The following is a 26,301-nucleotide window of genomic DNA, read 5'->3' as shown; positions in this document are numbered from 1 at the left end:
ACTTGTTTCTCCATCGGTTGATTGACCTTTTTACAGTGAGTGGAATAGACCCAGGTATCTCTCTCGGCCACCTTCAAAGATGTAGTACTCATCAGCAGCACCTGGTATGGACCCTCCCACCGATCAGTCAAACAACCTGAACGCAAGAAATTTCTGATCATTACATATTCTCCATGTTTAACATCATGACCGTTAGTTTCAGACATATCATTAGACAACAATTTCAGTTTCTGCTGCTGTTGCTTTAACTGCTTACTCATTGATATAAGATACTTTACAGTTACCTCGTTGTTACCCTTCAGGTCTTCCTGTGGACTTATAATCAAATGAGGTTGTCTACCGAACAATATTTCAAATGGGGACAGATTCAGTGGAGGTCTAGGAGTGGTCCTTATGCTATGTAGGACCAAAGGCAACGCTTTTGGCCATCCTAGTCCAGTCTCTGCCATGATTTTACTTAGCTTATTTATAATAGTAACGTTCATCCTCTCTACCTTGGCACTGGCTTGCGGTCGGTAGGGGGTGTGAAGTCGGCTATTAATACCCATCAGCTTACACATATTTTGAAAAACATCACCTGTGAAATGGGTACCCCTATCACTCTCGATGATTTTAGGGATACCGTACCTGCATACAAATTCCTGAACTATTTTCTTGGCAGTGAACGCAGCAGTATTAGTGGCTGCTGGGTAGGCCTCAACCCAGTTGGAAAATACGTCTGTGCACACCAGTGGCGTAGCTATGGAGGGTGCAAGGGGTGCGCTTGCTATGGGGCCCGGCGGCTTAGGGGGCCCGCCGGCCCAGCAAGCAACCCCCTGCACCCTGCCGGCATAGTTTTTATTATTGCTTTAAATTCACTTTTCCGGTGTCCCGGACCACCAACTGGGGCAGCTCTTGATGAACAGCTTTGATGTCCTTTTTAATCAGACGCTTGTCGCGAGCCGATTGGCTTGTGACCGATGCCTGATTAAAAAGGACATCGGCGCTGTTTCCCCATGGCTGCGGCTGCACTGCATACAGGTGCTGGCAGCAGGCCCGGCGATGGGGGGGGGACAAGGAGGATAGATGTACCGGGCCCCATGCTTCGGAGGGGTCCCGCCATACCAGCAGCAGACGACATCACCAGATCCTGCAAAGGTATGTATGGCTTGAATGTGCGCCGTGCCTGTGCAGGAGGCTTCCTTCTCCTCGTCCTCTGTGCCGGTCCCAGGCACAGTGGGTGTATCATGCGCTAAGCAGCAATAATTGAGACTGTCCTGAAACTGGGGCAAGGGCAGTTGGAGTTTATTTGAATTACACTGCTCTCTGCAGATATCCAAATGGCATCCTGTGAGGAAGATGAGGCCCTTACATTCACTGCCAACACTATTAAACTGGACTACTGGATTCTCTAAACAGTGTTTTGTTGTCTGGCTCAGAAAGGAATCAGTCTAACAGTAGCCCAGTCCATGTGTAATTGGGTTTCTTTCTAACTATATGAGACAGTAGAGAAAGTGCAGCACTTTCTCATACCTACAGTATATAACATGGTAATACTACATTATATTGCTCATGGGTACAAATATATAAAGAGTGTGTCAGTATCTAACAATTTATACTTTGGTAATAGTAATACTACAATAGAATGCCCTTTCTATACTACACTGTATATCATAGTTGCTTTCTGTCTGAGAAAGTCCAGGAGACCCCTTGAACCTGAGATATTAGCAATTCTCCCAGAGAATATATATATGCTGCAAAGTAGCCTGGGACATTTTGCAAATTGCAATATTGAGCCTTGGCCACCTCAGTAAATCTGCGATTACTGAAGGAGAAGACTTGATGATGAGATTGCCCACTCACTTGATTATGCAAATTGCATTATATATCAAGCCCCACTCACTGCCTCTTTTTCTATCTTTCCACTTAATCTAACGTAAGAAAAGCAGGCAAGTATGCAAGTGTTTGGGCCACAAAATGGCTGTCTTCCTGTGTGTAGGCAGCAGATCATTTTAAAGTGGACTATACACATAATATCATAGCATACATCCTGCTCCTTGTAAAGGGAGTGTATTCACATGTGTGTGTTATGTTTCATTCATTCGAGAATACCAAATGGTCGTTGATATGGACTTGATACAGTAGGTATACATCATCATTTTCAGAGTTTTACCATCCCTCTATACTTTTGATATAAAAATGTATTATGAAATAAAGAGTTTTAATCACACTCTCCTGGGTTATAAAAGACAAATTGACTAACTGAGGAGTAGTTGAGGAGAGACTTACTGTACTTAATGAAGGTGGTGCTTAAGAGTGATGGGAAATCCCATTCTTATATTTTCCAGCCATGACACAACAAGCAACGAGCAGCTTGTACACATATTTTGTGGTTAGTAAATGAACCCTACAATGTTTTCTGACTGGGCGTTGAATATATCTATCAATAATGGCAGCACTGTGCTACTATGTTATGAGCCCAAAAAAGCACTATTAGTCAAAAGAAAAGCTTGAAAAAGCTTGTATTGTGCTCTACTTGGATTGGTGCATCCCGAAAACCTGCTACAGTAATACCTGGCATCCAGTCGTCCTGTTACAGCAATACCTGGCCTGTGCTCTGCTGCTAGTCCTACTCCTGGTTGGTCCCTGGCACTCTGTAAACCTGCATCGTGTCACCCTGCCTTGCTTCCTGCTGTGGATCAACTCCTGCCCCTTTTACCTACCTACTCCCTCCCTGAACCTAAAATTCCCAAACCTACCCATTCCTTCCTGAAACCTGTTGTTCCCTATTATCCAATCCAGCCTGCACCTGAGTTCCAGCCTTTGTCATAGAAATTCCAGATTACCCTGTTTAGCCCTCGTCTCAGCATTACCTGACTTACCTTCAGCCATTGTCACATTCCAGTCCAGAGTCAAGTTCCAAGCTCATCAGTTCAGTACACGTTGCTCCAGTCCAGAGTCAAGTTCCAAGCTCATCAGTTCAGTCCACGTTGTTCCAGTCCAGAGTCAAGTTCCTAGCTCATCAGTTCAGTCCATGTTGTTCCAGTCCAGAGTCAAGTTCTTAGTTCATCAGTTCAATTCAACAAGTCTTCCTGCCGGTCCCAGTCCGGTTCCTCCAGTTCCTGTCATTTATCATCAAAGGCAGTTTTCACTGCTACACAAGTCTTGTAAATAGAGCTATCTACATCACCCATGGTTCCGGTCCAGCCGGCCTCCAGAGAATCCAGTTCATCACCTGAGACAGGTAACTCACAAGCACCAATCATGACAGAATGTTCAGGCCCAACGATGGTCGCGGATCAAGCACCTATTAAGGGAATAGATGCTGTACGGCCTCCTGTGAATCCAAGCGGGTGACCAGGTTATGGAAAGCATCAAGTGCTACAGCTTTTGCAAATCCTGAATAACCGGCTAGATGTTACCCAAACCTCACCTGAACCCCTAACTACCTTCCATCGACTGCTGGATTAGCTTCAGGCTCTACTCAGCAAAATTTTTCAGATCATTCCTGAGTTTCTTAGAGCTGCCTCTGTCTCGACTAAAACCTCTGCCTTGGAATCCCTAAGAAACAAGGATTCTTCCAAACCAAGTAATGTCAGACATCGTAGTTACCCACACCCCAAGCTCTCTGTGGCCGAACGCCAGCGGCGCAAAGATTTACAGCTCTGCCTATATTGTGGGAGTTCTGACCACTTCATTAAAGACTGTTTCCTTTGCAACCCCAGCAGTGGTTCCAAGTGTCAACGTCTCAGTGCCCGTTCCGGTCCCAAGCCCGGATTCTGCCCGTTCCGGTCCCAGCCCGGATTCTGCCCGTTCCGGTTCCAGCCCGGATTCTGCTTGTCCCAGCAGGGGACTCCAGTCAACAGCCCCAGGAGGGGTCTCAAGTCTCGTACCCCAGGAAGGGGCTTCAAGTCTCGCACCCCAGCAAGGGGTCTCAAGTCTCGCACCCCAGCAAGGGGTCTCAAGTCTCACACCCCAGCAAGGGGTCTCAAGTCTCGCAACCCAGGAGGGGGCTTCAAGTCTTGTACCCCAGGAGGGGGTTTCAAGTCCCATTCCCCAGGAGGGGGTCTCAAGTCTGGCACCCCAGGAGGGGGTCTCAAGTCTGGCACCCCAGGAGGGGGTCTCAAGTCTGGCGCCCCAGGAGGGGGTCTCAAGTCTGGCACCCCAGTAGAGGGTTTCTCAAGTCTCGCGCCCCAGGAGGGGGTCTCAAGTCTCGCACCCCAGGAGGGGGTTTCAAGTTCCTGTTATCAGGGAGAAGTGTCTTGTACTACAAAATCTGATTATGGTTCCTGTTCACCGTCTCCTGCAAATATCGTTCCAGAAGATGACAATCTCTGTAGTCTGTTCTCAGCTTTGATTGTTGATGCTACTGTCTCTAGCTCCTCAGGACTTCTTCCAGTTCCATCAATTGGTCCAAATTCCAAACATCTGTCAGCTTCAGTTATTTCGACTCCTCATCAATCGGAGCATCCTCAAGTTTCCTCCTGCCAGGCACCTGAAAGTGCTCCACAATCCTTGAACACACAGGATTTGTCGGATACTTCACCATGCATTTATTTTGATGGGGACTTATCTCAATACTATGCTTTATTGAAACAATTCTTCGGTATGATGAATTCTTCTTTGTCATGTGGAGTCAAGTCTACTAATATGGTAGAGTTTATTATCTCATCTTTTCAAGGTAAAGCTTGAAAATAGGGTTGCCCCTATTTACAACTCCAAAGATCCAATGCTTCAAAATATAAAGACTTTCAGTGAAGCTGTTGTCAAAGAATTTGGTCCTTACCCTGTAAACCAAAATTCTAGCAAAGTTCTCAGGTCCAAAATATTGTCCAAGCACTCTGTTTGTGCTACCAAGAATTCGTCCTCCACTCCTCTGAAATCCGAACAAGGTCAAGTTTTCAAGGGCCAGCGTGCCGAATTCCAGGCATCCCAAGAGAGCAGCACTTTTGAATCTGTAACCCAGAACATGACGTGTGCACACACCTCCTTGTCCCTTTCTGCTACTGTTCCTCCCAAAATTCTGATCCTGTCCTTCCCAGCCACATATTTCCACAGGAGTTACCAAAGATTCCTGGTCCATTGGTTGGCACAAAACGTTCTCACAGCAAAAAGAAGAATCGGCGAAGGTCTTGAACTATCTCCTTGTAGACTTTCCACTCCAAGTATCCCAAGAAATTGAGAATTGGGAAGGTGGTTGGAGGAAGTTTTTGTTTTGGTATCCAGAGTCCACATATAAAGAGGGGGGTACTGTCACGACCCTGTCTAGTTGTCACCTTTTTTGCCTTGAGACTTACCCCTGTCAGCTGCCCCATGGATCTGTGTGTGTAATTTGCCTGGAGGATTTGCTCTGATTATTGCACCTGGTCTCTCCTGTCTGTGAGCACTACTAGCCCTGATTGGAATCGCAGGTGTGGTTCTGATTCTCAGAGCTGCAGAGATGAATACTCCCTCTGCATGTTGTGCCTTCCACCACTCAGAATGCTACTGCCACACCACCTGTCTGTATCCACCAATTGCTGCCAGGCCCAGGGTAAATATATCCTCCCCTGATAGCATTCTGGGCCTGAACATCTCGTCTTCCCGTGGAGTATGGTTCATGCTGTTTCTGTGTTCAAGTATATCCCTGAAACCTGCTATAGCAACCCCTGGTGCAATCCAGAAAACCTGTTACAGCTGTACCTGGCAATCTAGTAAATCTGCTGGCAGCAACCCCCGGTGCTTCCAGAAAACCTGCTACAGCTAAACCTGGCAATCCAGTAAATCTGCTGACAGCAACCCCTGGTGCATCCCGAAAACCTGCTACAGTAATACCTGGCATCCAGTCATCCTGTTACAGCAATACCTGGCCTGTGCTCTGCTGCTAGTCCTACTCCTGGTTGGTCCCTGGCACTCTGTAAACCTGCATCGTGTCACCCTGCCTTGCTTCCTGCTGTGGATCAACTCCTGCCCCTTTTACCTACCTACTCCCTCCCTGAACCTAAAATTCCCAAACCTACCCATTCCTTCCTGAAACCTGTTATTCCCTATTATCCAATCCAGCCTGCACCTGAGTTCCAGCCTTTGTCATAGAAATTCCAGATTACCCTGTTTAGCCCTCGTCTCAGCATTACCTGACTTACCTTCAGCCATTGTCACATTCCAGTCCAGAGTCAAGTTCCAAGCTCATCAGTTCAGTCCACGTTGCTCCAGTCCAGAGTCAAGTTCCAAGCTCATCAGTTCAGTCCACGTTGCTCCAGTCCACAGTCAAGTTCCAAGCTCATCAGTTCAGTCCACGTTGTTCCAGTCCAGAGTCAAGTTCTTAGTTCATCAGTTCAATTCAACAAGTCTTCCTGCCGGTCCCAGTCCGGTTCCTCCAGTTCCTGTCATTTATCATCAAAGGCAGTTTTCACTGCTACACAAGTCTTGTAAATAGAGCTATCTACATCACCCATGGTTCCGGTTCAGCCGGCCTCCAGAGAATCCAGTTCATCACCTGAGACAGGTAACTCACAAGCACCAATCATGACACCCAAATTTCTCAAAAATCTTTGACATTTGGCTAATACCTTTTTGGGATCGGGGAAATCATTTATGATGGAATTTAGGGGGTCATTCAGACCCGCTCGTGAGCGGCAGTACGCTCGCAAGCGGGTCGATGTTCCCCCACTGCACATGCGCATGACGGAGGGAGCTCAGTCGTGCGCATGTGCGAGACCCAGCGAGCGACGGGCTCTCCATCGCTCCGGGTCTCGCACCAAAGGGGGCGTGCTGTCGATGTTGATTGACAGCACGCCCCCTTTGGTGGGCATGCCGGGGGCGTGCCTACCAGACGGAGGCATTCCCATGGGAACACCTACCGTCTCAAGCCGGCCCCACTGACATCACTAGTGATGTCAGTGGGAGTGATTTTGGCTCTGATAGAGCCAAAATCACTCCAGGGCTTGCGGCAGCGAGACCCTACCGCAGGGTCTCCGTCACAAGCCCGATGGTCGATGGGTGGTAACCCACAGCTATGCGAGCGTCCATGAGGACGCTCCAATAAAAGATAGGAGGGCCTTGATTCAGAGCGAGTGCTCTGGTCAGAGTGTTCAGCTCTGAATCAGGCCCTTAGTTCTGCTCTTGTCCAAGGACAATGCATTACTACTTCCCTCGTGGGCACTATACCATTTGCATCTGCATTTCCATTTGGAACAGTTATTGTCCGAATGGGATGCAGACCGGTAGCACTGCTACCTTTGACCTGATTACCTGGCTGGGGCTTTAGTCTGCTGCTGCTACGTATGGTATGAACAACTTCCTCTACGGGTGCAGAGGGCATTAACACTTCCCTTGCTGTTAACGATGGAGATGGCGGCACAACTTGTGATTGTGGTGATGCAGCATCTATCATCTGCACAGCATGGGAAATGGCAGACATTACAATAGGCTCATCATCCGCATCATGAACATTTTCTTTATAGTTACTTAAGAGAGGGTACAAGTTGCTTGTTACATTTTTATGGGTATTTTTGGTAACTGTACTTGCACCTCCATCCACATAAGGTGGGGGAGGTGAGTGTGAACTGCTGGCAATACTCTCCACAACGCTACCTTGCCGCAAGGGCGCGCCATTTTGCGGCTCGGCCGTATTGCAATTTAGCGCCGTGGATGTATTTTCTGGCAATGTGCTCACAACGCTAGTTTGCATCGTTTGAACATTTTTAAGCCACGCATCCCCCTCATGCTGCCACAGTTTTAAACATTCAAAATATTTAACCTTTTTCTCTTGGGAGCACATCAAACTGATGTGATCCCGGACATTGTCTAACACATTTTTATCAAAACTACTAATTCTGGGAAACTGTCTAACACTCTTCCTCATCATATTAAACCATAAATCACAATAGCTTATTGCATAAGTACCGTACTTGGTATGCATGATACGACGGGCCGATCCGATCGGCGCCTCCATTAGCAACACATCTCTACTGCTTGCACGGCTCCCATTCTGAGACAACTCCTACGCTTTTCAATAAAGATTTAAACTGGTGAAAGACAATCAAGATACTTTCACTTACCTGTGGACGATTTAAGTCGGCGGCGCCCACACACCTGGATAAGATTTAGTAAGGCAATTCCACACCTGGATAAGATTTGAAAAAGGCAACTTCCACACCCGGATAAGATTTAGTCTCACACCTATGAGAGTTTATATGTCGGCTACTCTCACGCACCTCTCTACAACAAAGACAACATGTACACCTGCTACTGTGTATAGAACGGTAAAGCTACATACCGAGCGGCTAGACTAACCCTTGCACCTAGCCCTTAAAGGTCATACGGTACCCTTAACTTTGTTTAACTTTGTTCAACAAATATTCACTGTTACACACTTTTTTCCTGCGCAGAAAAATAAACGTTAACCCAGATATTGGTAACAATTGGAAAAAAAAAGTAAACCTCCAACGGCTTTGTTAAAACACGTGGCAGCAGAACCGGAAGTGCGTATACGCTATTGTGCGACCAGCCGCATACACAATAATGCGACTACCACACAACCGTATAATGACTTTTTAACTGCGTATACAAAAGTGCATCTTTGCTGTGCGCAAACCTGCGACTCAGCCGCGTGTTCAATACTGCGGCACCTCTTTTAAACGTTAGGTTCTATCAACAAAGGAAAACAAACTTTTTCCTTTCTTATCCCTGGATTCTAGTCCGCTTCCTTTGCTTACACGAAAATGGGTAGCGATTTTTCAGCACAAAGCGGTTACAAGAAAACCCTGTATGTGGCCACCCCACCCTTTGCTGAGATATCGATAGCCGTATGCGCCGTGTGAGTAGGTAAGTGACTTCACTCGATGAGCCCCCATCTGACGATATTAAAATGAACCTCTATATACCCCTGCCTGTACCTTCTAAAATCCTTCCTATAAACCTCTAAGGATGACGCTAATTTGTGTACGCAGTCATACAATAAACAGAGACTCCAGACTCAGAACATGTGGTTCCAAAGCACAAAGTATTATTCAAGTAAAAGTACAGTCAGTTACACGTTATGATCTGTGTACAATTTAGCGCAAAGGAATTATACAGACCCCAAGTACAGTATACATACGCATGCGATCTGGACCAGATCCCGGCATTCAGAAAGAAAACCTCCGTCTATCAGCATTCAGCAAGAAGACTAAAGACCCAGTGTTTGAGCACACATGTTTATACCCCCCAGAATAGACAGGACAATAGATAAGTTTCTTGCTTATGCCATTGGTTCCCATGGGGGAACCATCTGTTACAGAGCATTTAACAGGCTGCTTCAAATAGACTCAACCCAGCCTCCAACAACTAGGGGTCTCTGCCCACCCGCCCCCTAACAGTCATCCTAACAGTTGTTCATAAAATATACATTTTGTTGTTTGAAGTCTCTGCGATCCATAACTCGAGAATGCATGATGCGATCTCCCCACCGATTACACCGGAATACTGTGGAAAGAGTACGCATCAATACAAAACCAAACACGGCTGTCTTAACATGTATAAAACCTTAGTTATCAAATATCTTTATTTCTCAGCATTTAAACTAACTGAACCAACTTAAATCATATACTTTAAAGCTTGTTAAACCTTATGTGTGAATATGTAATGTGTGAGTATTTGGTGTTTGATATAAAGACGTATTGTGTGTATGAGGAAGGGTGCACTTAACTCTCACTAAGTGAACATCTTAACATTGTGACATGCTGAGCCAGATAGTTCCACATGCCCACTCTGTCAGCAGTCCCCCCCACCTATCCCAGGCTTCAAAAGAAAAAACTCTTTATTCTCCCAGTCTCTTGTGTGAAATGCAAATAGCCCAGCTACAAGAGACAGACCTAAGATGACACTCTAGTCTTTGAAATCATGTCATTGCTGGAAGCCTGCTAATGTAAGGTGTGTATTTGAGCCAGACCACCTGTAGTGAGAGCAGACACTGTCCAGGAAGCTTATCTACACAAGCTAGTTGTCACGTAGTCATTTGCTTTATTCAGCTAATGCAATCAATTTTGGCATACTGTAAAGTCATTTCTGAAATATATCTTTTATAATACGTAAAGTCATGAAATAGGCTTCTGGTGAATCGCCGTAACTTGCTAATAGTATTATCGCCACATGTACTAAAGTGTGAGTTTATCTAAAATGGCGCTTAGGCGGCCATCTCGCAAAATGGCGTCTTGCGGCCAGTCGCAAGATGGTTTCGCTGCGATTCAATTTTACACCGATCTTGTTTCAGCCAATAATCTAGTTTCAACAGAAGCATAGTGAACACTAACATATAGACCTGAGAGCAGGATACGTGACATGTTTACATCTCACGTCACCACCAGTATGCCAAAGTAAATGGCGCTTTAGAAATGACAGACTATGGAGGTAGATAGTGGAACTTTACAGTTCCTTAATGCCTGTCAGCGCAGTAGACGCTGATTAATCTGAGTGTCATATACCAGCTGATATAAATTAATAAAAAAAAAAAAAGGCATGTTTATGCAGATGTGACAAGCACAGACTTATGGAAACACAGATATATGCCTTCAAGGAGGTGTTTTGTTTGCATCTGCTACAAGGCAGATGTAAATACACACTGATGATATTAACTTATATAAACCACGTGCATATGCAACGCTTTTTCAATATATGTGTGTATCAGCAATAATAGGCTATTTTTCTGTTTTGTATTTATTTTTTAGAGCAATTTACATGCAGTTTGCTATCAACCCGGCATCAGTCCCACACTGCCTGCACTTATTTACTTATTTTGCGGATTTACAAAAGATATTGATCCTGAAAGAACAGCAGAAATTTCACTCCAGATAATTGTATTTGTCTTATACATGTTACAAAAAAAAATAAAAATGTAATCAGCTGATATTAAGACTATTGATGCTATAATATGGGTCCTTATTCTGAAATAAACATCATATTTTCACTACTAGTAAAATGAATCCACCAGTAGGTTAGTATGAATTTTTAGATAATACTTATAAACCTGTTTAGGATTCTACAATAAATATAAAGGTAAAGGGGATCAATTGTTGTTAGAGGTTACAAGTAAGCTAAATTAAACATAGGGTGATATTAATTAGCTATTGAAATAATTAGAAGAGGGATATAAGGTGGACTATTGGGAGATACCCACATACATTGATCTCCTGTTGAGATCAGACAGACTAAAGAAATTAGCTATTTGCTGGGTTATTTGTAAGTATATTTGATGAGTTTCCTATTTGAATCATGATTGATAATGTTAGTAATGTTAAATGAGATGTAATATTCAGTGGAATATAATTAGCATATATATACCTTTATGTAAGGATTGTGTATATATATATATATATATATATATAAATAATTTATTTTAGAGCTCATTTGTTTGCTTATTAATAAAAGGCACTATGGAAAAGGGAACCTGATAATACCAAAACTTTAGATATAATGGTTATTGTATAAACCACATGGATATAGATATATGTGGTTAGAGTAATTTATGATATATATACAAAAATGCTAATATATGTCATTCATATTGAGTGTCAGTTTTTGATATATAAATCCTAGTATGTTTTATAAGATTGTAGATATACAAAACAATACTCTGTATACTATTATAGGCTTTTGCAGTTTGCTGGACAACCAAAGAATTTTTTTTTATATAGAGCCACTGTCAAAATTACACCTAATAAGGAGCGATTGCCCACTTTCAAAATTGTGGTATGTTTTTATGGACTTGTTAATGTGAATCTGTCTTTTTAATATGTGGAAGATTATGCTTAGTTATATTTAATGGCATTGGCCATAATCTATTTCCTTGCATCTGTTTTACACCTGAATTTTTTTACACTTTATTTTAAGTTATACCCCTGATGAAGCCCCGGTGGAGGATGAAACGCGTTGGCGTGTGTGCTATCTACCCTATATAGGGGTGTTATACATATTGAGGTGTGATATTATTTTATATCAATACAACTACGAATTTTATCTGGCTGTATACTGTTGATTGAAAAAGATTTTATGTATAAAAAAAAATTTTATATTAATGGTGGCTTTTGGGCCTTCTTTGGGTGTATTCTTGGTGCAAGGTTTTATTTTTAGATATTTATCTCCTTAAGAAGATAAGGAGTTTTTCTTCATATTAAGAAAATCCAATTGTATGGGAGAAAAGCCACACAGAAGTTTTTAGTATCCATAAAGTGGACAAGTCGGCCGTAGGATTAATCTCTTCTAAGAATTTATAATACTGCAAATTGGATTACGAGCTTATTATATATTGGACTTTTTGATATATTTAATTGAAGTGAACAGTTCGCTATTTGTTTTCTTTGGGGCGCAGCTTCTATACTACTCTATAAAATATTGCGTTCTAGTCCCTACTAACAGGGGGGTTGTTTTAGAAGGTTTGCAGCCATTTATTTTATACTAACAAAAACTGAGCGCAGGTTGAGGGCATTTCTTTGTGATATATATATATATATATATATATATATAGCTTTTTTTTCTTTTCAAGATATGTTCAAATCTTGGTTGTTTCAGCTTTCAAAGACATATGGCTCTGTGTTCACCATACAAATGGGCATGACAAAAATGGTGGTGCTGACCGGTTATGAAACAATGAAGAATGCACTGGTGAACTACGCTGAAGAGTTTGGTGGAAGGGCACTGGTCCCAATATTTAAACAGTTCGATAATGGAATGGGTAAGATTGTTTGAATGATTTAGCTGAATAGACAAAATGTTGATTAAAACAAGAATGAATGGTCAACAATAAAAGCAATTAAAGTTGAAAGTAGATCCAACATTAAAATGCATTTTGCCACACTGTGTAAAATGCATCTGCAGTTACAGTTGAGTCCATACATCTAAAGAGATGATTTCAGGGCATGCAAGGGCAGGTTATGTAGAGGAAAGGCATGCACCCGCAAGTATAGCATTCCATTTGGCAATGCGGCCTGTTTGGAATAGACCCTATATCCAGATACTGTTCTTGGTATATTTTGCATCTCTTTTGTTTCAGTGGCCTCGGTGTCCATAATAAAAACATCCGTCTATCTCTCTGCCACGGGTTCTCTTGTCCTCAAGCAATTCAGTCCTCCATTTATGAGCATAGGTTCCTTGACGAGCACAACTGACACAGAACAGATATCTGGCTAGTGATCTAACAGGAAATGGAGAAAATCTATTTCTTGCTGCTGAAGCTTTTGCAAATGGTGATGAGTCCCTCCAGTTAGGAAGTAAGGTTCCAGCAAGAGATCCTGGGAGAGATGTGTCAAACTTTGTAAAGCATGGAGAAGTTTCCCATAGCAACCAATCAGCTTCTACCCATAATCGTAGAGTATCCACTTGATAGCTGCTACCTCAAAGCTGATTGGTTGCTATGGGAAACTTCTCCACTTGTCCACTTCTGATTGATACATCTTCCCTTTGTCTTTAATGGAGTCCTTCTGTCTTCTTATTGATCCATACAGTCTCTATTTTAAGAGTCTGGAATTTGATAAATAGCATGCTGGGAAACAGAGCAATCCAGTTCTTGCACAGGCATTTGCAGTGTCACTCAGAGAGTCAAACATCAGCTTCAACATGGTTGAAAACTCCTTTCTGTTACCAACATTCTCCTCATGAAGTGAAGTGACCACGTCTGGCCAGTCAGCAAAGAGAGGACACTTTGATCCACTCTGTGGGCAATGATGCCACTTGTCGTTCAAACTGCAGAGGAGTCCGGGTCAGGTGTAATTGTTGCTCCAAGATTAAAACCTCGCCTTCTTTCATCAAGGGACTGAGTCGGTTGACAAACAACTCCTAACTGGCATCAGCTGCAAGGATTGCTTGCTTTATAATGCTAATCTACACATTGTATATAGGAACACAGTTTTGCAAAGCAGCACAAACAAAGTTTTGGGGCACAAGCAAAATGTCTAAGGATAGAACAACTTGGGTAAGATAGTTGCCAGAGACAGACCATGACTGGCCAGGCCAGAGTGGATGAGTCATGAGGGGCAAAGATGAAGTCAATAGTTTGGAAAAAGTAGGATGTAGAAGGGTTGAAGCTGATGTTGATACACAGCCAAGCAAAACAGAGATTTTGAAGCAAGTTTTTTTTATTTTGAACAATAAAATTCCACCTTTGCTCTTGCAAAGTGTGATTGGAGCGGTGACCTTATAAAGGCTGCATACAGGTGATGTCTTAGGGCAGTGGTTCCCAAACTGTGTGCCTCAGGTTGGTGGCCTAGCACAAAATAAAATTATTTATGGTCAATGTAATCTAAATATGTTGACAAACAGAACTGCAAACCTGTCCACCACCACATAACTGCACCTAAAGATGACAGGTCAGCACAATATACTTTACTAAAAAATTTTCTGAATTTCTCGATAACAAACATTTGGCTTAGGGGTGCCATGAAAACAATGCTGATACTCTAGGGTGCCGTGATTCAAAAAAGTTTGGGAACCACTGTCTTAGGGCCTGATTCAGCGTGTACTGCTGATCACAGATTCATAAATATCGGGAATCTGCATGTGCGCGGGACCTATTCTGCATGTGTGAAATGCAAGCCCTTGAAGGCCGTAGTTGCACGCAAGCAAATGCAGCATGGGGTGTTATACAGGGGGTGTCATACATGTCCTGCTGCATTTGCATTATTGCTAGGATTTAAATTGCAAAGCTGCCTGCGTGCATACATCATATATCTATAGCCTGCGTGCATACATCATATATCTATAGCCTGCGCGCATGCATCATATATCTATAGCCTGCGTGTATACATCATATATCTATAGCCTGCGTGTATACATCATATATCTATAGCCCGCTTGTATACATCATATCTACAGCCTGCATGTATACATCATATATCTATAGCCTGTGTGTATACATAATATATCTATAGCCTGCATGCAAACATCATATATCTATAGCCTGCTTGCATCCATGGGAGGAGGTTGTGTCTGCTGTTGCTCCTGCTCTACTTCCGTAGCTGTTTGTTAAGGGAGTTCCCCTGCAGGATTCCCCAGGCAGGCTGCCTCTGCCTGGGGGAAGTGTTTAGGAAAGTGTGGTTGTGACTCTGGTGCGGCCTACACAGCTTATTACTGCCATTTATTGTGGGAAAAAGTGGACTTTTTTTTTTCCTGTTTAATCCCAGTGTTCTGTACTTGGCTGGAGAGGCACAGGAGAAGTGCCAATAACTAAAAAAAACAGGCCCCGGGTGTGTGTGGCCCTTTCCCAGCCCGGAGTAATGGACAGCGGTGGAGGACCATGTGTAACAGATGTACTGCAGCAGCAGCAGCCGGAGGTAAGTCCCTCTGTTTCTGGAGTGACAGGCGTGGGGGATCCGGCAGGCGCGTCTTACCTGTAGGGCTCCAGCATGAGTATGGAGCAGGGTGAAGCGGCCCTGGCAGCACTTGTGGCTGTGGACGTCTGGGTGGGCGCTGAATGTGAAGCATACATCCCAGCAGAGGCTCCGGTGTCAGTGTCAGAGATGTCCTGGGGGATGGATGGCCTGGAAAGTGCCGTGGCTCCTGTCAGAGTTCTGGCAGGGTCGGCGATGACAGGAAAGGTCGCAGTAGGCCCTCTGCATATTGAGTATGTCCAGGCAGATGCCGGTCCGGTGGTGCAGTCTGGGGTGTCTCCAGTCCTGGCAGCCTCTATTGTGGCTGAAAGTGTGTCAGCAAACTCTGGGCAGGAGAGGAAGATGTCAGCAGCTGAGGACCTGGCAGTGCAAGCAAAGAGTGTCTTGGTGGTCATGGGGGGGGGGCATGAATGTTTTCAAGGGTCCTCTCATCTAGCAGCTTCCCATAAACTGCCAGTGGGGGAAGCACTGAGTGAAGTAACTGAGGGTAGTATGTTGGAACCCACTGGCAGTGAGGCAGGGGGAGCACCAGGGCCGGATTGAGGGCAACATGGGCCTGGAGCTGAAAATGACCAAGGGCCTAGTATGAGAAGCAGAGGAGGTGTAACCAGTGCTGTGTGGGTGTGGCCAGTGCCATGTGGGCTTGTACATCCCTATACTCTCAGCCCCAATGTCTCCCTAAATATGTAAAGGAAAAACAATGCTTCATTTTGTGAGGTAAACATAAATACCATTTCACTACTTATGATTTATGTGGAGAGCAGATGGCCAGTCATCATCATGTTGTCATGACAATGGGCCTATTTTTATGTGGAGGCCTGGAGCTGTAGCTCCATCCGCCCCATTGTTAATCTGGCCCTGGGGAGCACGGTCACTAGAAGTAAGTGACAGTATGCTAGGTTCTGCTGAATCAGGCCCAGAAAGTGAAGAGGATGTTTATGGCCAGTACAGTATGGAGGAGCTGCAAGTGGAAGCAAGAAGTCTGAATTCTAGGCTGCATTATAAAGTGAAAAAGAAAAACACTTGCTCTAAATGGGAGCATCCTGCTGTGGAGGATGAGATCCTGATATTGACAACAGCGTTAGACAAAATTAAGAAATATCTGGCGGTGATTAAAAGAATAAAAAAGGAAAAGGAAGATGCGGAAACTGTTGGTGTTTCAATACCACAGACAGTGGTGGATACAAGTACATAAGGTTCTGATGAGAGGAATGCTGGTGTAATAAAAAATTAGTCTGAGGTCCTTGGTAAGAGGAGGACGGAGTCCCAAGATTCGGTGGTAAGATGGATGCGAGGGCGGGAGATGCGGTTCTCCACGGTGAGGCTGAACTGCGGGTGAGTAGTGACTCATGTGGTGCTGGGAACGCGGTGGGTGTTGGTTCTGCACCTACTGTGCTGGTTATTCCAGATGGGTGAGGGTCACTCGCAGTAGAGGCTGGTGGCCGGTTAGGGGGAACAGCAGGAGCTGTTTCCAGAGCGCAGAAAATGGTCACTGATGCGGAGATAGTGTTGGCGGCAACACTGGTTGAGGTAAGCATGGAGGGGGGCACCCGGGTTAGGTCCGTTACACCCGAGATTCATCCAGAGGTTCTGTCCTGTGAAGTGCAGGACGGAGTTGGCATAGGTCGAGGCTCGGTTGACCCTGATCAAACGGCACAGGGTATGCCTGTGTTGAACATGAACTATATATCGCATGATGAAAGACTGGTGTTGGTGACAGTGTAGGGAGATAAAATGGCATTCCCTGTACGGACAAAAAAGGCTGCTGAAATAATTGTAAAGGACATGGCAGCAAGAGCCGAAAGAGCTGGGGGAAATATGAGCAATAGGGATAAATCTGTGCCAGGGGTTGTTTCAAACGCTAGCATGGTGTCTAGGCAAAGCGTAAGGGTAAATCCAGTTATTAATATGCCTACGGGGAATGCTGGTGGGGTGGGAAAAGGAGAAATTTGGTATAATTTAAATGGGTAGGGGGAGGGGAGGCTCCAAATAATGAGAAATTTGTCAAAATTATTTTTAATCTGGGGTTTTCTGCGAGTGATCTGTACCCTTGCATTCACCCAGTAAGGTCTGTGGAGTATGATCTGAGCTTCCTGGTATATCTGGGACTATAGGCCTTCTGGGTGAGGTGGCAGGCGTGCAGGGACTCAGAACCGTATAGTAATTTTCTGCCAAATTTGGTAACCAGGCAGGACAGAGTAAAAGCCATGGTACTAGTTAGGAATGAGCTGTTGCCACCTGGCGATATAAGTTTCTGGCTGTCCAGGTATTGTGATGTGCAGTCACATATGTTAAAGGCTGGTCATACAATGGGGGTGTGAGGAGGGGCCTGGGAGGTATTGATCAGGTTGCGCCACTCAGATGCCGGTTTTGTGCATGTTCCCTCGGCTGCCTACATAGGGCGAGATAGGGTTCAGTCTTTCTACCCTGGGCAGCCGAGGACATGCTTCAAATGTGGAGATTTTAGGCATCTGAGTGGTGATTGTACAGTTATTAAGTGTTCACTGTGTGGCAAAATAGGTCATGTCTCAATGGACTTCCATGTTGTTAAATGTAATCTGTGTGGAGAAGAAGGGCACCCTTATAGTAGGTGCCCGAAAGCATGTCATAATGCAGAATCTAGACAGCCTTATCAGGAAAAAAGAGGAAGGTAGGATACGGAAAATGAGAAAAATACAATAGTAGAGGTGGTAAGAGAAGAGCAGAGGAAGAGAGTGGAGGAGGTAAGAAGGGAAGAGGTGGGGGAAGAACCTTTTCAAAAAGTTAAAGGTGGAAGAAGAAGAGGAAAGGGGAATATACGACCTTAGTACTGTCAAATAAATTTGATGTCTTTACGTCTGATGAGGAAGGTAAAGTAGTAAGGGAGGGAGGTGAGTTGTTTTTGGTATCTGGGGTTAGTAGTAGGAAAGTGAAGAGGATGACAAAACGAAGTGAAGTGAAGTATGGTGATAAGGAGAAGGGGAGAAAGAGAAAAGGACCAGAATAAGAGGTAGAGATATCACCAGAAGAGGATCAGGATGGTTTGATATGGGACCCAGTAGGAACAGAGTTGATGGAGAATGTTCAAAAAATTGATGGGGTGGTGGAGGAGGTGGCAGATGTTATAGAGGAAACACAGGGATTAGAGATGGGGAGGAGGTGATTGATTCCTCTTTAGGATCAGTTGTGGGCTCTAGCCAGGTGGCGGGTGGTGTGGTTGTAGATGTGAATTTTGGGTCAAATCCCCCAGTCATAGGGTCTTCTGATGGTGGGGAGCTGTTGTCTCAAGTGGGTGGAGGAGGGGGCATGCAGGAGGTGCCCCTGACTTCCTGTGTGGTGATTGCTGGCCTGTTGGGGGCTGGTATGCAGGGTTGTGTTTTTCATGTTTAGAAGTTGCACGTGGAGAAGTAAAAGTAAGCAAGGTTGTGTTTCTTTTATAATCTATAAATATGGATCCTCATCCTATACGATGCGCCACGATTAATGTGGCTTCCTTAGTTTCCGAACATGCTCGTATGATGGCCTTTGATTTTTTCAACATGGTTGAGGTTGATTTTTTGTTTTTGCGGGAGACTAGGATTAGTAAATTGGACCTCCTCCACAAAGTGAAGCGTGGGTGGAGGAAGGGTCCTTCTTACTGGTCTCTTACGGCAGAGCCTTACAGTGGGGTGGCAGTTCTTTTTACTGGCATGGTAACTATACGCAAGATTATAGAATTGCAGACAGGCAGATGTATGATTTTGGATGTTAACATAAAGGGACAGGACCTTAGGTTAATCAATATTTATGGTCCTCTGTCACAATGGGAGAGGAAATGTCTCTTCATGGAGATAATACCTTATCTTTTTGCATCCCAGCAGGTGATCTTTAGAGGTGATTTTAATACCATAATTAGGCCAAAGGACAGAGGGGGCTCAAGGAGACCTCTGGGCTATGACTCCAATTTTTTAGCTAGTATGGTTAGACAGGCGGGTCTGGTGGATGTACATATTCATCACTCCCCTGATCTCACGGGTTTCACTTTCTTTAGTGGTAGCCATAGGTCTAGGATAGATAGGTTTTTTGTTAAGGAGACTTCTAAAACTTCATCCCTTGGGGAGAAGTTGGTGGAGTTCTCAGATCACAGTTTTCTCTTTAACTTTGAATACCTCAGAAACCACTCAGAAAGGGCGGGGCCTCTGGCGTTTGAACTCGGAGCTTCTGAAAGAAGAGAGAGTTAGGCAGTCTTTTAGAGTCTACTTTCAATCTCAGGAGACACTTCTGGAGGCTAGTTGGAATAGGTCAGAGTGGTGGGAAGTAATTAAAAAGAGAATCTGTAGGTTTTGCCATGGTCTTATAGTTAAGAGAAACTTAATAAAGAAAAATGTCTACCATAGACTGAGAAGGAAATTGGATTTCTTGGTATCTGAGAAGGGAGATTGTGGGGAAATCTCTCGAGTTAAGGCTCAGATGAGAGAGTTTTAATATAACCGATTGGCGTCTTTGGTTTTGGAGAGGGAATATGGCTCATACTACTCGCCAGATCCTTACCAGAGCTGTAAAGCGTCAGTTGATGCCAAACATGTTAGAGGACTGGTTGACGGACAGGGTGCTCTTCGTAATGATAAGAAGGGCATTCTGGACATAGTTGTGTCCTACATTTCTGATCTATTGTCTGAGCAGCCACTTATTAGAGAGAGGATGGAGACCTTCCTGAGGGGGACTCCTGGTCTGAATTATCAGGGTACTTCTCTTGATTCTTTGGCTTGTGATATAACTGCAGAGAAAGTTAGGAAAGTGATAGTGGGGTTGAACCCCAAAAAATCACCAGGACCAGTTGATTTAATATCTGAGTTTTATAAGACCTTCTCAGATCTCCTAATTCCTCGCCTTGTGGAAGTATTTAATGTGAGCCTGGATGAGGAAATTCTCCCTCCTTCCATGAGGTTATCTGCACTTATTTTGTTATCCAAAGGAAAAGACCTGTCTCGTATTGAGAATTGGTGCCCCATAGCCCTTCTTAATACAGACAGAAAAATTTTGGCGAAAGTACTTTTTAATAGGCTTTCAGAAATTTCTGAGCTATTACTTTCATCTTCTTAGCACTGTACTGTGAAGGGTTGAAGCGCATTTAGTGCTGTCCTTGGTGTCCGGGAGGCCATTGAGCGGTGCAGGGCTGAGAAGCGGGGAAAGTATCTACTGGCATTGGATCAGTCAAAGGCTTTTGACCGGGTAAACCACAAGTACCTTTGGGTTTTGCTGGAATGGTATGGTCTTCCAGGGTGGGTGGTTAATTGTTTGCAGAATCTATTCCAACTGGCCAAAAGCTTCCCACTTGTGAACGGTTGGGTGGGTCCTACCTTTTGAGGTATGCTCTGGGGTTCATCAGGGTTTCCCCCTGAGCCCCCTTTTATATGTTTTTGCGATCGATCCCTTTATCAGAAGAGTAGAGAGTGGAACTGTGGGAGGGGTGCAGCTGAGTCCGGTGTGTCCCTTGAGGGTAGTAGCCTACTGTATGCAGATGATGTCTCAGTGGTTCTGTCTTCTCAGGCACAGGCCTGTGACATAGAGCATCTTATCTGTGAGTATTCTGAAGCCTCATGCTCCAGGGTAAATCAGGAAAAGTGCAACATTTTTTGGATGGGGGAGGAAGGTGATGAATTTTCCCTTCTGGACAGCTTCCCCAGGGACTGCGATCATATTAAAATTCTAGGCATCAAATTTATTCATGTTGATTATTGCTCTCTAAACTGGGTTAAAAGGCTGGAAGATGCTACCAAGAAAGTAGAGTGTTGGAAAAGATGGAAGTTATCTTTTAGGGAAAAGGTTGACCTGTGCAAAACTTACCTGGTCCCTATTTTCTTGTAAGTCCATTACGTGTGCTTTCTGCCTCAATCTATGTGGGCTATTCTTTCTGCTGTTGTGGGGGAATAGGACCAACATAGTTAAGAGAAGTATTACATACAAACCGAGAAAAGACGGGGGTTTAGATATGGTAAACCCTGTGATCTTTTTTGTGACAGCTATTATAAAATTTAATGTTGGGAGTATGTTTTTGGATACTCCCCCTCGGTGGGTAGAGGGATTCAGACCATGGGTGTCTCCATTCCAGAGTCTATGGATAGATGGTGGCCAAGTGAAAAGTTTTCAGATTCGGCATGGTTACCTCCCGATCTATGTCATCGAGAGCTTGAAAGTAATAAAGCGATATGGTGTGGAAGTGAGTGAAGTAAAAAACTGTTCTAGAAGGGAGTTGGGGAACAGAATTTTGCAGACTCACTTTCATGTCCCGCTGTCACTGATGGACTGCCCGGGTAATGACACTTCGGACAGGTTAGCTCTGTTAAATTCACAAGGATACCGCCAAAGTTTAAAGATATTGCCTGGCTCTCTTTTCATGGAAAGCTTTATGTTAGAGGGAACCTCTAGTGGAGGAGTGCCAGTGAACGTGGTTGTCCATGGGAGGAATGTCCAGGGGTAGAGGAGACAATGGACCACTTCCCGCTTGAGTGCCCCATTTAATGTAAAAGTTTATGAGGAGGTATCAAGGGCCATTGGAATCCCGTGCGTTGCGGGTCTTAGTTACCCTGAGTGGGCTTATGGGGTAGTCAGAAGGTATGTTGGATTTGATTTGACCACTATTTTCTTAGTTAGCTTAGCAGTTAGGTATCACACGTTGGGCGCACGGTGTCATGTCTCCATATGGAGAAAGGTCCTCCTCTGTGAAGTGGTGGTGGGTTCGATTCTACAAGAGGTGAAGAGGATGATGGATCTGGATAAGGGGAGGCTAGACGCTGTCAGCTGGTTCCGTCAGTGGGGTCGGTTGAAGCCCCCTTGAGTGGGTGGTGGATAGCCTCTTTTTGTTCAGCTGGGAGTCTTTTTTTTTCTTCTTACACGCCCCGTAGATTTTGTTGTTGTTATTTTTATGAGAAGGTTTTGCATACATCAGCCTGGAGGTGGCAGGTAATGGGTATGGGTAGAGTTAAGTTTGTTAGTTAGTTGTGTGATTTAGAACAGGTGATGTGTGTTATAAATCCTTGCTTAGTTTTTCTTTGTAGGTGTTAGATGATATATGGTTAAGTTTGGTGATATTTGTTTGGAGGGGGCATAATATGTGGTAATATTATGTGTACCTAAGTTTGTGTTGTTATTATGTATATTATATATATATATTTTTTTTTTCTATTTATACTATTTATGTATTTTATTTTGCAAGTTTTAAAATAAATGAAGTATTATCATATCTATAGCCTGCGTGCATACATGATATATCTATAGCCTGCATGCATACATCATATATCTATAGCCTGCATGTATAAATCATATATCTATAGCCTGCGTGCATACATGATATAACTATAGCCTGCGTGCATGCATCATATATCTATAGCCTGTGTGCATACATCATATATCTATAGCCTGCATGCATACATCATATATATATAGCCTGCATGCATACATCATATATCTATAGCCTGTGTGCATACATCATATCTATATACTGCGTGTATACATCATATATCTATATCCTGCGTGCAGATTTGCAATTGCAATCCTTGCTGAATCAGGCCCACTGTCCCAACTGAATGGTCAGATGCAAATGCTGAAGGTGCATTATTTGTTATCTGTGATGTCTCTAACCAGTACTGTGGCAGATCCTCACATATTGCATTTTCAGTCCTGCCGGTGAATTGTCCTGTGCCCTCTGCTGCTGGAAATGCGCCAGATCCTCACAAATTCATTCCAACATCCACTACTAATGATTGCACGTGCCTGGTCAGACTGTTACTCCGTTCTCCTGACATACTGTAGGACCTGATTCAGAGACGGACGCTAATGCAATTATCTCACGGATCGAGCAATTGTTTGCCATTGCGCCTGCGTATGCATCGCACTGCGTCTGCGATGCAATCGCATTGCAATTACGCAATTGGTCTGAGAAAAGCAGGCGTGCCTGTCCATTTAAACGCCATTACATAGGCGTGCATATATTAGCACTGCAATTGCATACGCAGCTCTGCGTGTCAGAGGAGCCCCCACGGGCTGGTCAGAAGTGTTGCTTCTATGTTACCGCTGTTTACGTTGGTATGCATCGTCGCACGCAGGTAAGAATGCGGCACTGAGCCTCCTTATGCTCTGGTGATCTTTGCTGACATTCATAATTTCTCAGCTGTGTTACTTATGAAAACACAACTGCGATCGCATTGGCGTTCGTTTCTGAATCAGACCCATAATCCAGAATGGGAGATTCATGGATAGAAGAACAGTAGAACACATGACGTCACTCCCCTAGAACAATTTCGCAAAATGGTAATTTTTAAAAAAACAAAACGAAAAAGAATTGACATCACGCATGTGACGCACAGACAGATGCTGCGTGATCAGCGGCCATACACGTTAATGCATTTCATTTTGTAAATCTAGGTCTTATTCTGTCCCATGGAGATAACTGGAAAGCCATGAGGAGATTTACTATTACCACCTTACGTGACTTTGGCATGGGAAAGTGCACTATAGAAGACAGAATCCTAGATGAATGTGACCATCTGGTCCAAAGGTTCCAATCATTCCAAGGTACAAATGCTATTTAAAGGGTAATATTTACTGTGTGTCATGCATGTCATTAGTTTTATTTGTTCTGGTGATTTTTTAATATTGATTTGAATTAATTGATTTTAATTCATTATATTTATATTCATATATATACACAATGTTTAGTTAGTTACTATACTGTTTACACATGTGTGCCTTTTGGTTGTGTTACAGTCCGTGACTGCCCTGGCTACACTGTGACTGGCAGTGGCTCCCTGTTGGAAGCGCCACCTGTCAGTCACATAAACAACGGCAGTCTCAGCGGTAGGTGTGTCCCTCTGCTGGGACTGCGGGTCCGGGCTGCTATTAGGAGAGAGCGGCTCCTGGGAGGAAGACATTACTCTGTCTTTCCGCCAGCCCTAATGTCTCCTAGGGGCTGCTGACGATGCAGACCTTTGGAAGCCGGTGATATGCGCATCAGTGGCTCTCCGCCGCTAGTGCACATGTGCCGGTGCTGGCGTCTGTCAGATCAATTGCGCAGGTGCCGGGACCCAGCCAGGAGGAGCCGGTCAATGATTGTTTTTTTTTCTCTTGTACCCTCTCATTTTCGGCGGCAGTAGCCACCCTCATCTAAGAGGGTAGAAGCTGCTGCTTATGAGATGTCTTTTCTTTCCCTGTGGCATGTGGCAAACAGTTCCCTGCTTCTATATATAATGATGATTAGCCCAGATGATCTAAAGATTATCTGTCCAACCAGCCAACTAGTTGATTGGTTGAAGTGAAAATCTGGTAACGTATGGGAGTAACTGATGATCAGCAATTTGCTCCTAAATTGACAAGTTTGTTAAATGTTTGATCTAAACTATTTGTTCAAACAACAGTTTTTGTCCATTTTCCAGCATTTCGGAGCAAATTGCTGATTGTCATTTGCTCCCATACGTTACCAGATTTTCATTCCAACCAATCAACTAGTTGGCTGGTTGGACAGATAATCTTTATATGTGAGGCCAGCTTTACTCTGCTTGCAAATATATAAAGTGTGTCTGTCTGTTTGTCCTTTATGCACAGCAAATAAATTATGCAAATAAACACAATGTTGTTCACCTAACGTATGAAGTCTCCGGAGTGGTGCTGATATTCTTTGTCTGTGTACAGGGGACGCATATCCCCATGAGGAGGGCACCCGGAGCAGGGTAATTAGGGGGAGATTTAATAAAGCTTGGAGAGAGATAAAATTGGAGGTAAATAGCACCAACCAATCAGCTACTGTCACTGTACAGGCTTTGTTTGAAAAGTGACATTTAGGAGATGATTGGTTGGTGCTACTTACCTCCAATTTTATCTCTCTCCAAGCTTTATTAAATCTCCCCCTAAAGCTGGCCACACACTAGACCAACTTTCATCCAACCATCCAACTAGTTGGCTGGTTGGAATGAAAATCTGGTAACGTATGGGAGTAAATGATGATCAGCAATTTGCTCCTAAATGCCAGAAAACAGATGAAAATGGCCGTCAGACAAGTTTGTTAAATGTTTGATCCAAACAATTTGTTCAGACAACAGTTTTTGGCAATTTTCCGGCATTTGGGAGCAAATTGGTGATTGTCATTTGCTTTCATACGTTACCAGATTTTCATTCCAACCAATCAACTAGTTGGCTGGTTGGATGTAAGTCAGGCTTGCCTACCCTCCCGATTTGGTCGGGAGCCTCCCAAATATCGGGTGCCGCTCCCGACCCCCCGGAAAGGCAGGCAAGCCTCCCGGCTGCCGCCTACCCCCCCAGACTAATAGTAAAAACCCCCGCTGGCGGGGGGCCCGATGACGCGATTCGCGCTGAATCGCGTCATCGTGGCTCCGCCCCCTGCTTCACAATGTCTTTTTTCCGGCATTGTGAAGAGGGGGCGGGGCCACGATGACGCGATCGTGCGGTCACGCCCCGGCCCCTCCCCCAAAACGGCATCATAGCCCGGCCACGCCCCCCACACAATGCAGGCATTCAGCTCCCTCCCGGAAGGAGGGAGCTGAATGTCGGCAACTATGATGTAAGTTGGTCTAGTGTGTGTGGCCAGCTTTAGTCTGCTGTGACCAGTGGAGTGTAGGACTGCTTGTATGGCCATTTAACATTGCAGTTATTTAACATTGTTGCCATGTATTGTTGATTTGCAGGGAAACCATTTAATAACTCGACATCTGTGAACGCTGCAGTGGGAAACGTCATAGTGTCGATTGTGCTGGGACATCGTCTGGAATTTGATGACCCCGCTTTTGTACGACTCTTAAGTCTGACCAATGACAACATTAGACTTGTTGGATCACCTATGATAAGGGTACTTTGCTTTCTGTTATTTTGTGGGTATTGAGTACACAGTACATTATTACACTATAGTCAAGTTCTCTTTTTACCTCAAGGTCTATGAGATTGCTAGTTGTCTGGCACATCTCACTGCAGTCTGCCCTACACTTGTGGGGCCCGGGGGACAGTAGCGGCGGGTACA

The 26,301-nt window shown here is 44.3% G+C and overlaps 1 protein-coding gene across 4 annotated transcripts in view; it reads left to right on the top strand.

Moving 5' to 3' along the window:
- Positions 1 to 26,301, top strand: part of LOC148533726 (cytochrome P450 2K1-like) — a 134,537-nt gene that overhangs the window by 72,130 nt on the left and 36,106 nt on the right. For 2 of the 4 annotated variants that reach the window (XM_088467223.1, XM_088467222.1), the window contains exons 2-4: positions 12,505 to 12,667; positions 23,700 to 23,849; positions 25,973 to 26,133. In XM_088467223.1, coding sequence (XP_088323349.1) covers positions 12,505 to 12,667; positions 23,700 to 23,849; positions 25,973 to 26,133 — 474 coding nt within the window. Of the gene's footprint in view, positions 1 to 11,835; positions 11,914 to 12,504; positions 12,668 to 23,699; positions 23,850 to 25,972; positions 26,134 to 26,301 lie in introns of those variants that run through there. The other 2 variants (XM_088467224.1, XM_088467225.1) reach the window with 2 other exon arrangements.

The sequence above is a fragment of the Taudactylus pleione genome, unplaced genomic scaffold (genome assembly GCF_031769625.1).
Source record: "Taudactylus pleione unplaced genomic scaffold, aTauple2 ptg000070l, whole genome shotgun sequence".
NCBI lineage: Eukaryota > Metazoa > Chordata > Amphibia > Anura > Myobatrachidae > Taudactylus > Taudactylus pleione.
This window is presented reverse-complemented; position numbering and strand designations above follow the sequence as displayed.